The sequence below is a fragment of the Talpa occidentalis genome, unplaced genomic scaffold (assembly GCF_014898055.3).
Source record: "Talpa occidentalis isolate TD23 unplaced genomic scaffold, MPIMG_talOcc4v2.1 talOcc4.6, whole genome shotgun sequence".
Lineage (NCBI taxonomy): Eukaryota > Metazoa > Chordata > Mammalia > Eulipotyphla > Talpidae > Talpa > Talpa occidentalis.
Genome location: NW_023604972.1, coordinates 105826492 through 105840904, shown reverse-complemented (window position 1 = coordinate 105840904; position 14413 = coordinate 105826492). Strand labels below are relative to the sequence as shown.

The following is a 14413-nucleotide window of genomic DNA, read 5'->3' as shown; positions in this document are numbered from 1 at the left end:
TGTGGGTTTCTCTCTGGCCCACAGAGTATCCGACTAGTGCTGCAGAGGCTGCAGATTACTTCATAGTGTAACAAGTTAGCCCCTTGTGCCACCAGGGAGGTCCAGTTCACAGTATTTTAATACTGTAGCCAGATCACCTCCACTTTGCAACAAAAAAATCTACCCTAGAGTAAAAATGTAGGAATAAGCAGAATTCAACTCTTACCATCCATTTGCTTTCCCTCTTTAAGATTAACAGTTAACTCACTGAGGTGTTCTCCCTCCCCGCTCCTGGTGATTAACCATTAACTGATTCCACCTGCACCCCCAGGAACATGGAAAATTGATTGTGTTACATCCTTAGTAAAATTCTCTCTGTCCATTTGAGGTTGATTGTGGTATCAGAAACAAACATCTGAGGAAATGTAACAGGGTGGTCCCCAGGAAATGGGGAGGTTCAGGTTCTCAGCCCCACCCAAGGGAGGGTGGAGCTGAGCAAGGAGGAGAAGAAACTGGAGAGGAGACTGAAGTGGGAAGGAAGCAGGATGGAGAGCAAGAAGGAGACCTGGAGGAGGCATGTAGAGCAGAGAGACACATGAAGAAACTGTGCTTGCTTCTTGGTCCTGGGCTGGTTGGAACAGATGTGGGTGAGAGATCCATGTGGAGGTTAACGTTGGCGGCTTTTATCTTGATTTTGCTCTTTCCTTCTAGATTTAGAGTCGGACTGTTTTTGACCCTTCTTTATGGTTCTCCGCCGGAAAGTGCTTTTAGACTTGTGCAGACTTTCAGGTCTTGCTTTGGGCCAATCCCACTTGGGTGGACAAGGGGATGGGTTAACTCTGGGTGCTTGATTTAAAAACTATATTCTTTGTCTTTTCTGTATTACACACTAATTGTATTAAACTTCCTTTTCATTTAAGGTCTACATGTTTTGTCTTAATGCAGTGGATGGCAGAACCCAAACCTATACGGGTTTTTGGGGTAACAGGGCGCCCCTCTCCCACATCTGTAACAGAAACATCTTGCTGAGGGAAGTCAGGCACCTTCACTCATGTCACCTAGACTGCTGGGCACCTCCTTGGGCCTGGAAATATGAAGCCTTGCACTTCCCTGATGTTCCTTCACTCCTTATATAATCCTAACACACCCACATTTCAGGGAGTTGGTTTTTGGGGCGACTACTCTGCCCATACCTTGACTGCCATCTTAAATAAGACTCCTTCACATAAATACAATTTTTGAGATTCAAAATTTGACTTTTTGTGGGTAAGCAAAAGATTAGGTTTGATTGCATATAATCCAACAGTATTAAATATTACAGGGTCTGTATATTAATTTGATGGCAAAAAATTCTAAAGTTGTTTGCTAGTGAGTTAGTAGATATAGCAGCAGCTAAAGGAATGCCCTAGTTCATTTTCATCTCTTCCTGGTGGGACAGAACCCAGACTGAACAATGAAACATTGACTAAAAGCAGGATGAGTTGGAATAATTGAGACGAAGACATTGGAATAAATTGGGGAAAATTTTAGATTTTCAGCCTGATATATTAATTTAGTCTTAGGATTCTCACAGATTTTGATGTTTTGGGAATATTTCCTACTGCCTATGGTTATGTAAATTGAAAAATGTTCCTTTTCTATATTAAATTCTGAATCCAATTTCCTTCTTTTAGCCTTTTTCCTTGGTCCCACATTATTAATACCCTTCAGTCTAGAAAAAGTGTCCCAGCCCTCTGGAGTCATCTTCAAAAAAGCAATTTCCCTCCTCTCAGCCTCTATCAAATCACCTACTCCTTGAGTTGTCTCAGTGGTTTTTTTGTTTTGTTTTGTTTTGTTTTTAATTTATTTTTGTTTTCTTACATCATTGTTCATTTTTGTGCAATATAAGATTTATCCTTCAGGCAGGAGAAGTATAGGATCTCAATGTTTTTAGGAGAAAAACAATTCACAGTAACTTCTAAATGAAGCTTTGACTCATAAGGTTGCATGTGGTAATCTAAGGAACTCTAGTAAAATGGGGTTAGAGTTGAAGATTAACCTTCTTGGGGCCTCCCTGGTGGTGCAAGGGGTTAAGCTCTCTGCAGCCTCTGCAGCATGAGTTTGATCCCCAGCCTTCCAGGGAGCAACCTACATGGCACAACAGACCTCTCCTGACTTGCCCGCTGCTCCCCTCAGCAGTATCCTTCGGTTAGTCTGCCTGTTCTGTTCCCCACTCTGTCTTTGGTGAATCCTCTCACCTCCCACACCTCTGGCCTGTACCCCAGTTCTTGTATAAATAAATAAATAAATCTTAAAAAAACTAAATAAAAAAAAAGTTTAACCTTCTTCTTAGCTTGTCATGGAAGCCCACCCCACTCTCATCAAATATGGCCTCTTTCTGGAGAGGAAAGTTTACAAATACTGTATACTGTATTGATGCATAGCTTCAATACACTCATACATGCAAGTGTAGTGTACCGAAGGGCTGTGTCTTTTGTATCTACAATATCAAAGTTTGTCATTTAATGAAATAACTTGTCATCAGTAGTATTTATTAGGAACCACATTTTCATGTTGTCATGCTAAGTGTTATCAATATTGTTTGTTTCATGTCTATCAACATTTTTTAGGATCCAGAATGAATTTCTTTTTTCAGGTTTGTGGTGCCAAATTTGAGCCAAAGGTGGGTTAGTAGGGTCATTTTGCCTGAGCAATCCCTTGAAGGGGTACTAGTAACTGTTGTAGGGGAGTTGAGGGATGCAGAGAGAGAAAAACTTAGGAATTGATCTGATCAAAAATGGGAGCTGGATGGTATGCAGTAAAAGCCATTTCTCACATTTGTATATATAAACTATTATTATTAGAACAACCTGTTATTGGTCAGTACATAGGAGTGGTTACTGCTATCACCACTCCCTGCCACCTTTCCCTCTAGTCCCCACCCTGCCCCTTATTCAGGGACTACTGGCTTGGGCAGTGTAGGCTAATGGTTAAGAATTTGATCTCTGGGCCTCCCCTGGTGGCGCAGCGGTTGAATTGATGCCCCAGCCAGATAATACACTGGCAAGCAGCGAAGGTAAAGGGCCTCACCCCATGGGGCCGAAGGTAAAAGCACTGGACTGCGAAGCTGCCTGCAGCCTCTGCAGTGCTGGTTCGATCCCCGCCTGCCAGCAAGGATCCCACATGGCGCGACAGACCTCTCCTGCCGCCCGCTGCTCCCCTCAGCAGTGTATTTCATCGGCTTGCCTGTTCTGTTCACCACTCTGGTGAATTCTCTCACCCTCCTGCACTTCTGACTGTACCCAGTGCTTGTATAAATAAATAAATAAATAAATCTTAAAAAAAAAAAAAAAAAGAATTTGGTCTTTGATTTCAGACCAGGTTTTAAATCTGACTTCTGCTACTCCTAGATCTTAACTTCTAAGTCTCTATGTTTTTCAGTTTTTGTAATCTATGGAAAGAGGGTACCATGGTGGAGGTCATTACATATAGCTGCACAATGGTCTATCATCCAACTCCAGAGATTGCCAGACACCTGGGAGACAGAGGAGTGTCTCGAATTGCTCTGTGCTTAATCTTCAAAACCTACATAGCTGTCCTGAATAATGTTACTTCACAGGGTTATTTGAGGATGAAAGGATGTAATCAATTCTCCCACTACCTGGCACATAGGAAGCACTCACACTAGATCAGCAGCTATTATTTATTTACTAACTTGAGAGCTGTCATCTCTTTATTTTCATCTCACCCAACCCCACCAGTCTAATCCCACACATTGAAGTCAGGATTAGTGGTTTTTCAAAGCTAGACTCTATATTTCAAAGGAAGTTTCTCTTTTGCTCTTTCTTTGGGATGGCTTCATTGTTTACATGAAAATAACACAAGACCATTATGAAAATGTTTCACATAATAAAAAAAAGAGGAGAGTTAACACTATTTCATGAATGAATGATTTTCATGAATGATCAGTTTTCATGAATGATCATTGCTAATATTTGGTTAGCATTCCATTCATCATTACTCTGTCTGTGTACGTATGTATTCTCATATATAGAAACACATGCATGCCGATATATATATATATATACATATATATATGCACACATACATATATAGAATGTTATTTATGTAATGTTTCTTTTGTTAGACTATGACAAATGTTACTTCATTCTTTTATGAATGGTTGAGGTGGAGAAGTTTGAGGTGACTACATTTTCCCCTTTTATGTGATTTATTTTGTCTACTTATTTAATTTTTAAATTTTTTTTTAAAAGTTTATTTATTTATACAAGCACTGGGTACAGTCAGAAGCGTGGAGGGTGAGAAAATTCACCAGAGTCAGAGTGGGGAACTGGCAGACTGACGAAATACACCGCTGAGGGGAGCAGCCGGCGGCAGGAGAGGTCTCGCCATGTGGGACCCTCGCGGGAGGCTGGGGATCAAACAGGCGCTGCAGAGGCTGCAGGCAGCTCCGCAGCCCAGCACCCAACCACTGTGCCACCAGGGGAGGCCCTTTATTTAATTTTTTAAATAAAGATTTTCTATCCTTGATGTTCAGTAATTTAAGCCAGGATATCTTGGTTTCATTTTTCTCATATAAATTTTTCTGGGGTCACAGTTTTCCCTTTTGATTCAAATAAGTTTCTAGAAACTTATTCTCATATACATTTATTTTCTTAAGAATTTGTTCTGTTTCTTCTTCAGGAAAACCTATTAAGTCTATATTAGGTCTATGCTGAATGAGTTTTATTTGTCTCCAATATATAATTTCTGTTTGATATTATTCCACTCATCTCTTGGTTTCATTTAAACCTCTTTGTTATTTTGACTTATATTAAGATAAGGTTTACAGGAATAAAATAATAGGTTTATAAATGGTTTGCAGGAAGAAAAATGGTTGTAGTTTCAGCAGCATACCACCAAATTGAATAAAATGCCAATTTGCATTCAAAACAGATGTTTGGTGTTTATTTTCTTTGTGAAATTATATTATACAGAGCAATATTATACCTAAAGCATATCTAAGAAGGGGTAAGAGTTATTAGTGTTTATTTTATTAACTTCATAACTTACCCAGATATTGGAAATATTCTTTGTATGTAGGACATACACTAATAATATAAAATTTTTTATAAGTATGAATATATATTCATAAATAATATAAATAATGTATATTTGTATGTGTATGTACAACTGAACACACTTAAGAAGTAATCCTATAGATTTGATTTTCGTAATTTTTGCGTTGTTTGTTACCTTCTCTGATTCTCATAGATAATGCTCAGTTTAGGCCTATGAGAGTCCTCACTGATTGCTGAAATTGACTTTCTTTCATCTCTATGCCTTTTTTCTGTATCATACAATTTAGCTGCTATTAGAATGCCACTAAATATGAAATGTCACTCCTTTACTTAAACCTTCCCATGGCTACTTATAACCTAATAAAGTCCACAGCATCCCTCCAACTCTGGACCACTTCTCTAGCTTCATCTCCCAATTGCCCAATTCTCAGTAAATACAAACTTTTATATATCATAATTAAAATACCCTTCTCATTGGTAGGCCCTTGAATATGTCACCATAATTTATTCCTCATTTCTTTTGCACATTTTATTCCTTCTTTTTGAAATGCTCTCCTACATTTCTTGTTCAGCTATCTGCTACATATCATTCATAACTCATCTCAAATGTCACCTCCTCCAGGAAGCCTTCCCTATGTCCAAAACTGATTTGGATATTCCCATAGCACCCCAGACTTTCATTTACAGTGTTCATCTCATTGTTTATATTTGGAGTTTGTTTTCTCAAGTAGAATGAACAGCAATAGGCAGGAGTATGTATTTACGAGTATGTGTGATCCTACGTACCACACTGCTGGTGTATGGTAAGGACTTCATACATTTTTCTTGAATCAAATAGATGGCTACCCTCAGAGAAGTATGTCTTAAACATTTATCAAATGGAGATGGAGGTATTTCAGGAGAGAAGAAAGAAGGGCTGGCAGAAGAGGTAGTCATTCACAAGTCATCCTTGATGTGTCTACCTGAGTGGTTCTGCCATTGTCAATTTCTACAGATTTTTCTGAACTTTTACTAGTAATTCTTTTGATTTAGAAATCTCAAACAAAAGATGTTATTCAAAATTGCATCCATTTTACAGCAAGTCCATTTTGTTAGACTTTTGGATGTAATTCATATACATCTTCAATTTTTTTAAAGATTTATTTATTTATTTATACAAGAAATGGGGTACAGGCCAGATTTGCGGAAGGGTAAGAGAATTCACCGGAGACAGAGCAGGGAGCAGAACAGGCAGACTGACAAAATATACTGCTGAGGGAAGCAGCTGGCACTGCAGGAGAGGTCTGCTGCACCATGTGGGACCATCGCCAGCCGGCCGGGATTGAACTGGCACTGCAGACGCTGCGGACAGCTTCACAGTGCTGTGCTCAACTGCCTGAGCCACCAGGGGAGGCCCCATCTTAAATCTTTTCATCTTTAGACTTGGGTACCTCTGGGGATTGTATATTTGGTCATGAGGATGTTTGCTTGCAAGGGTATTGTCATTTGGACAGCTGAGGACTGTAAAGACAAGACTCTTGTTACTTGTGGATGGGACCAAATTGTACATTCCATGTAAGGGTACTTTCCTAGAAGTCTTGGATCTTATAGGTAGTATGGGGCGTTCAAATTCTATGATGCACTGTCTCAACTACCATTTCTTTACATTAGCGCAATGTAAAGATAGTATCTTGTTTTCTACAACATGAAACTTATTTGGAAAGGAGAATTCAGTGGCCCAGAAATGACTGCCAAATGACTTCTCACCTGGCTACTCTTCCCTGAAGATCTCCAACTCCTTGAGAGTGCTTGGTATTCAGTTCCTGTACTGCGTAGTTAGTTCCTGTGGCCACCTGGTCTCGAACTCTAATTTGGTCTTCTAAAATCTGTAATTTTGAGTTAAAATGCTCATTAATTTCTTCTTATATGTGATACAAGATCATCATTCAAAAGCATAGGCTAGAAAATGGAATATATTCCACAATAAGGCTGATATGTATCTGTTGAGAGTCCTGTACTGGCAACATGCATTACAAGCTTTCAGAGTGTTAAGTCCTGGAAATTCCACTTTTAAGAATATATGCTTTGGAAATAATAAAAATAAGGCATATTTATGCACACAGATATTTTAATAATAAAAAAATAAGCAGGTACAATGTATTTCTATGTAAAGAATTTAAAATGACATATGAAAGAATTATGATATAATTTTATATTAAAGATTGTGCTTACAAATATAGTTTCAGCCTCCTTCTCAGCCTAGAAAGACTAGAGGGACATGAATCTGGGTGTTTGTAGGGGTCGCCATTTGGTGATGGAATTGTGAGAACTTTCTTTTCCAGATTTTAAAACTTTTCCCTCAACTTTCAAAATTATTACATTGAACATTGTAATTGCAGCCCTTGAAAAGTTGGGGGAATACAACAAAGCAATATTATACCTAAAATTCTTTTTTCTTCAGTTAAAAATAAATTAATTTTAAGACTTGTCATTAGCTGCCAGCTTGAAACAATGTGATTTTTAAAAGAATAGAGTCCAGAAAGATAGTGGCAGAGTGAAGATTTTGTGCCTCTTTCCTACAAACATGTAAAACAAACTGATGTAAACCAAAAACAAAAAACCAAGAGGGAAAAACTGATTACCACCATACACAATAGGAGCATTAGCCTGATGGAAAGGGGTAGGAAAATCCTTAAGTGAACTTAGTTTAGAGTGATAATGGGGCAGCACAACTACAAGAGGGAGGTGTAGCTGTGGGACAGAGCCCCCTACAGCTACTGACTCAGCCGACTTTTGGGGTCCCGAGACTTGGCACTACACTGGATAAAGGCGTGCGTGTGCAGGCACCCAGGTCAGGGCTTGTGTTGCTGAAGAACTGCAGAGTTCTGGACACAGAGCAAAGATTACTGACTTGAATCTGAGACTCATAACAGAGCAGATAATAACTTGCACTGAGTTGGAGCACCCAAACTTCCCTGTAGAAGAGTCTGTTGAAGATTTCCAAATACCTGCCACTCCCCCAACAAAAAAAAAATGCTTCACAACAGGAAGTTCATATTCCTGAGTTTTACTGGATTTGATCCTTTGATGCCTACTGCCTCATTCTTTTTTAATGCCTACTACCAGTCTCATTTCCCCAATTATGCCAACAAGCGTAAAAACAACAGTTGAAAATCTAACCTTACTAAAATCTATACAAAATTGAAAATGAGGAGATAGAAGAACACAACACAAATCCCAGAACAATGAATTTCAAAACAAAGTCCAACCTTCTGTTGAGGAGACCTTTACCAACAAAGACAAAAATAGACAGAGTTGGGAGACATTTATAAAACAAATTGCAATAACATCAGCAGATACCCATATATGCCAAGCTCACTCAAAACAAAAGTTTTTATACTTTATAGTTTCTGGAAAATGTTTTGGCTTTGTCTTTTTCCGAAGTTAATCTAGGAATTAAAATATGGAAGAATAAATTCTCAGCAAGTTTTCTAGAGCTCTGGGAAAAAAAATTCCCTTATTGCTGGGTATTGTATTGGGAGTATAACTATTATGTATTAAAATATACAAATCAAAGTATATATCTGGATGGATTTGAAAAATAAAATCAAATATGTAACAACTACCCAGGTCAAAATATAGAACATTCTAGCAGTGTTTTGATATTTCTGAGAAAGCCAGAATAAATAGAAAGTGCAAACACCCTGAAGCCAGAGCATGTTTAGCATGTTCTAGGAAGAGTTTGGAGGCCAATGTGGCCCAAGCTATATTGAGGTCACATTGTGATGGGCCTGTGAGCCAGTGCTGCCAAGACATTATGAAAATCTCTATTTGAAATGATTACATTAACAGACTCTTGAAAATTTAGACTAAAATAAGCATTTTAGGACAATGTCTGATATAAAGTTAAACAATTACCTTTTATGTCACAAAATAGACATTTAATAAGCATTTTTTGAAAATAATTTCCTTCTCCATTTTGACATCAACAAGTGGTTGAAAAAATTAAGCCATTTTTCTCTTGGGCAACAAAGTATAATCATTTCAACCTAAATGATAGTGAGCCATTTCTATAGTTGAAACACTGGTGGTTTATAATCTCTTCAAACAGTGATGCCAACAGGGTTTGGAAAATAAAGAATTACCTCAATGTTTTGGCTGAGCTTCTTGACGATGCTGGTGATAGTCTGGATGTGGCTTTCCAGTAGCTTCCTGGCAAGTGACTCCTCCTTTCGAAAGCCTTGAGCTCCCTGAAGGCAAGCAGAGATGTCCTCCTTGATGCGGAAGGCTTGTTCAAGCAGGAAAGCTATGGTGCGCTCCTGGTTGTTCAGTCTGTCTTCTAGCTGACTTCTCTGAGTATTTGGAATAATAGGAAGAAAAGACTGGCCCCTGGTCAAGAGAAGGACACAACACTGGGGCATTACATGACTGAACTGGAGGAGTCAGATCCAGAGCTTGCACCCTCACTTCTGTTCCTGTTCTCTCTCCGTTTTGAATTGGGTAGGACTTTAAGCACATTCATGGTTAGAATCTTGGTTTATGTCCTAGGTTAGAAGCAGATCTGGCTTCTTATGCTTGGACCTTATATCATACATTTTTCATGTTTTCAGAGCAGGACTCTTCTGTGTATTTACCTACTACACTAACACGCGAAGTTGGGTGGCTTCTGGATCACATAAATTTAATACCCATAAATTAAATAGACGAGAAGGCTGCCTTCTAATAGTTGGAAGAAATGATAGCTCAAAGGCAAGATGTACAAAGACTCAGATGAAAAAAGCAAACAAAGTAAACTAGGAGAGAAAAAAGACAAAGTTAAGACCTATTTAGTATCAAGTCATTAGCCGTATTGGCGTTAGCATATCAGTCCTTCAACTAATAAACTTTTTGAAGGACAAGTTACTTTTATTATGTCTTTTTCTTTAATTTTCTTTGCTCACTTTTGTGTTCTATTCTCTGAAGTCATACATCATTAATTTTGGTTTAATATATTCATTAAAAGCAAGTCAGTGAGTTTAGTCTATACTCAAGGGGAGGAGAATTAGGCTCCACTTCTTAAAAAATGAGACATTAAATAATTTAGGACTTTCTATATTTTATATTTATTTTTTATTGTCTTACATCATTTTCATTTTTGTACAATATTTGATTTCTCCTCGCAGGTGTAGTCCCCATAATTCTTCCATCCCCACAGCATTCATGATCCATCACCATAGTTCCTTGTGCTCCTCCCTCTCCTTTATTTATTACAGGGCAGAGTGAGGGGCAACCCAGAATCCAAAACCTGCTCTAAATAGGTTCTGCCATCCACCGCATCCAGACAAAACATACTCTAGTGCAGAGTATGTTTCATTTCCTTTAATGAAAAAGAATTTTAATGCAATTAGTGTGAAAAAAAAAGAAGAGAAGGGAAAGCATAGAGAAAATGGTTTTCACATAGAGCACCCAAAATTACCCATCCCTTTGTGGGTAAATGCCCAGCCAAACTGGGCTGGCCCAAAGCAGGGGCAATGAGGCCCGAAAACTTGCTACAAGTTTAAGGTACCTTCTGGTGGGACCCATAGGAAAGGGGAAGAAGGGGCCAGACAAGTCTGGAAGGAAAAGAACAAAATCAAAATTAACATAAAAGCTGCCAATGTTAACCTCCCCATGGGTCTCTCACCCACATCTGTTTCAAGTGTCTCCTTCCAAGTTACCCAAGCCCCTGGTACAAGTCCAAGGCTGAGACACAAGCGCAGCTTTTTCACATCTCTCTGCTCCATGTGCTTCCTCCAGGTCCTCTCCTTGCTCTTCATCCTGCTTCCTTCCTTCTCCCAGTCTCCTTTCCAGCTTCTCCTCCTCCCTCCACCCTTCCTTGGGTGGGGCAGGAAACCTGAAACCTCCCCCTTCCCTTTGGACCCCTCTCCCTCCTTCCCTGCTGTTTGCCTCAGGTCCATGGTTTGCCTGCACCTTTTGTCTTTTTAACTTAGGACATTTGAGACCCACTACAATAGTGTCTAACTGGCTTCTGTCTCCTATTGTATCTTCCCTGTGGCTTCCCCACCTGTTGCCATGGAAAAATATCTTGTGGAAAGCAAATCTGATGCTGCTCTGAGTTGGGACCTAGGGCCTGAGGAATGGTGGGGGCTTCTGTGGGGCTGAAAGGACAGACTTTGAAACCATAGGCAATATAGGAAATATAGCCTCCCCCATGCCCAGGGTTCTGGTCTCTGCATAGCCCTTGGTGAGTCTCCTTCAACCACAGCCCACCTCTACTCGGCTGTTGGTGACTTTTGAAGGGCCTACTCAGCTTCAGTCTGCTGAGAAGATGGAAGCTCCCAGCGAGTGAGAGACAGAGAGACAATGGGCAGAGGAGACACAGAGGACAGCTCCTGTGAGACTGAGTACAGAAAGAAAATGAGTTACACAGCTCCTCAGGAGTTCCTGTGCTCACTGGGGTTCTGACCATAAGGTTGAACAAGAAGGATTACCGATTTTTCATCCTCCCTTCCTCCTAAAAAAATAGAGAATCTAGAGAGAGAAAACTGTGAAAACCCCCCAGGGGCAGTATGAGCTTTTTCAAACTGGCAAATGTGTGGGCTGATGTAGTGAGTGCTGTGTTGTGATACCCAATTCTCTCTTCATGAAGAAAGGATTTATTTCCCAATGGCTAACAGATCTGCAAGCAGACAGATCTCAATTTCTATTCTTTGGTAGTACCTGGGTGGAGTCACCTTGCCTAAGGTCATGCTTATTTCCTGGAGCAGCTCCAGTTTGGTGGATGGTCAGAGTGTGGGTATGAAGGCCTGACCCACTTGCTCTATGCCAAAATAACTTTGAAGGACCTTCTGAGCTTAGAGCACTGTGTGTGGCGGTGAGCTGAAGCCTGTTGGTATTGCATCACAATACCCAATTTTCCTTTTTTTTCTTCTGCCATATTGTTTCCTCTCCTCTTCCACAGATGTTGATCCCAAAGTACTCCACAATAAACCTTCTGTTCAGCAGTCTCAGACTCAGAGCCTGTTTCCTGGGTAACCAACCTGAGTCAGAGGCGGCTTTGGCCTGGGTCAAGAGAGAGCTCAGCTTGGCTGTAGGCGGATCATTGTATTTCTGCTTTTGCTCTTCCCCTGCTATTACTCTGGGGCTATGTTTGACTCCTGTGAAATTTCAGACTTTGGGCTAAATGTCCTCAAGAATAACAGGTAGAAGACCTATGATGGTAAGAAGCTGAAACAGGCCTCCCTGGTGGTCCAGGGGTTAAAATCTCAGGGCTATCAAGCTATGGCCAGACACTGTGGCATGAGTTCGATTCTGGCCTGGAGCTAACCCACAAAGCACAGTAGACCTCTCCTGTCTCTTCTGCTGCTCCCCTTAGCAGTGTATTTCAGTACGTTTGCCTGTTCTGCTCCCCACTCTGTCTCTGGTGAATCCTCTCATCTCCCGCACCTCTGGCCCACATCTCAGTTCTTGTATGTATAAATAAAAATAAATCTTAAAAAATTATTTTTAAAAAAGAAGCTAAAATAACAATAATAAATGTTGGGGAATGATTGACCTTGGGTAGTTGCTTCTATTCTTCTACTTCTACATGCCCCAAATATCTGCTCTCCTAACATTCCTTCTTCCTGGGAAGCAAAAGTGAACCCCTACCAGGAGAAGTTATTTTGTAGGATGGGAATGGTTGGCTGTGGTTTAAAAGTACCTGGGGCTCACTTACATCCCACCTCCTGCGTTCATGAAAGCTGACAAGACTCCACTGGAGACCATTGTCTGGCTGATACTCCCATAAAAAAATGAACTCACAGGCCAGACTGCAAGGGCATTTGAGGAACACAGCCTTTTCAAAAGACAACTTAGTCAAAATATAATTCATCTTCTGGATTTTGCTTTCCTATTGAAAAGAAATGTCAGAATATATGCAGCCAGAAAATGTTTTGGCAGAAGAAAATAAGTCAAAAATCAACATTCTTGAATACAGAAAAAACGTAGAGACGAGAGTCAGCCAAAACATAGTTTGGCTGTGAAGTTTCTTAGTAGGTCCCGGAAGACCCAGCACACCATATTCCAAACCCCTACACTATGCTGCCACAGTCCAGAGAAATAAATAATGCTCCTTTATTTACTGTTGATGATGTTTGACCAGACCCAACTATCCACAAAAGTCTTTTAAAATAAATTTTATGGCCTAGCTCTTACCCTTTTCACTGATAAATTGCCTCTGACCACACAGGTGAAAATCTCCTAAATGGAACTAATACATACCTTACCTTTTCTCTTTACCTAGGATGTTAGAAAATAACCATATATCTGCTTCTGAAACTAACGCTTTGTTATAGAATAATGTAATCTTTCTATTTACACAAACCATTTTTCACAACAGTGTAGAAGCTTCAGGAATGCTGGTGCCACTGACCAGAACCTTTTCTGCCTCTACTCTCCAAGCTAGTCCTCGTTTTTGACTTTGAAAATAACGCTCTTTTATTAAACTTTTCTCATCTTAGTGGTCATAATTTAAAGGCTTATAAACATTAAAAGAGAAGATAAAGGAAAGTATTAGAAAAATAAAAAATAGAAAACATAAAAGTAAACAAGTAGAAATAGTTAAGCATGAAAAATATAATTAAAGAAAAATGAAAAATGAGATACAAGCGATAGAGAAAATAGCAAAGGAATGAACTAGTGATATGGGAGAACAGATGGAATTCACCAGGTAGAAGAAGGAACAATCACGTAACTTGGAGATGTCAGGGTCAGAATCTGAAACTAATGTCTGTCAAATGTTAATTTTAACTGCCATATATTATGATCATTTTCATAAGATAATAAGCAGAAGCAGGAGGCCCTCTTTGATTAATGCTCCTTATGTGACCTTATAGAGTGACAGCAGAAATGACACATAGAAGTGTCCTCAGGATTCATATCCACTCTTTCTTTAATTCTTTCTTCATTTTTGGGACCTGGCCACATTATCCTCTCTACATTTTCCTCCTAAAAAAGTTTATACTCCACATTGAGTGGCTAGAATAGTCTTTCTTATACAGTAGCATAAAATTCAATTACTAGGTAAATAAATTTGCTGTAGCAAATTTAACATATAACTCCCACATATAACATATAACTCTGCAAGCTGTTTCCAGATCCCAAGGTAATGATGAAAGAGCTTGTTTACAGAAATCAACTGGCTGGTGGCGCAGAGCAGGGAAGAAGAGAAGCAGCTAGGGACCACCCTTTTACAGTAGATCCTGCAGTGGTTGAGATAAATGGCCCCCTTGATGCCAAGATGTACAATTCCAGAAACATGATGATTTGCACACTTTCCCTAAATAACTAGTATCCCTTTCCCAGACTCTAGCACATATCCTTCCCTATAGAAACCCTAAACTCTTCTTCCTTACAGTGATGATTTGAGCCTGGGC

The 14413-nt window shown here is 39.6% G+C and overlaps 1 protein-coding gene across 2 annotated transcripts in view; it reads right to left on the bottom strand.

Moving 5' to 3' along the window:
- Positions 1-14413, bottom strand: part of FAM81B (family with sequence similarity 81 member B) — a 56219-nt gene that overhangs the window by 16109 nt on the left and 25697 nt on the right. For both annotated transcript variants that reach the window (XM_054688465.1, XM_037529356.2), the window contains exons 4-5: positions 9164-9407; positions 6786-6904 (exon numbers count right to left, since the gene is read on the bottom strand). In XM_054688465.1, the coding sequence (XP_054544440.1) occupies positions 6786-6904; positions 9164-9407 (363 nt within the window). The remainder of the gene's footprint in view (positions 1-6785; positions 6905-9163; positions 9408-14413) is intronic.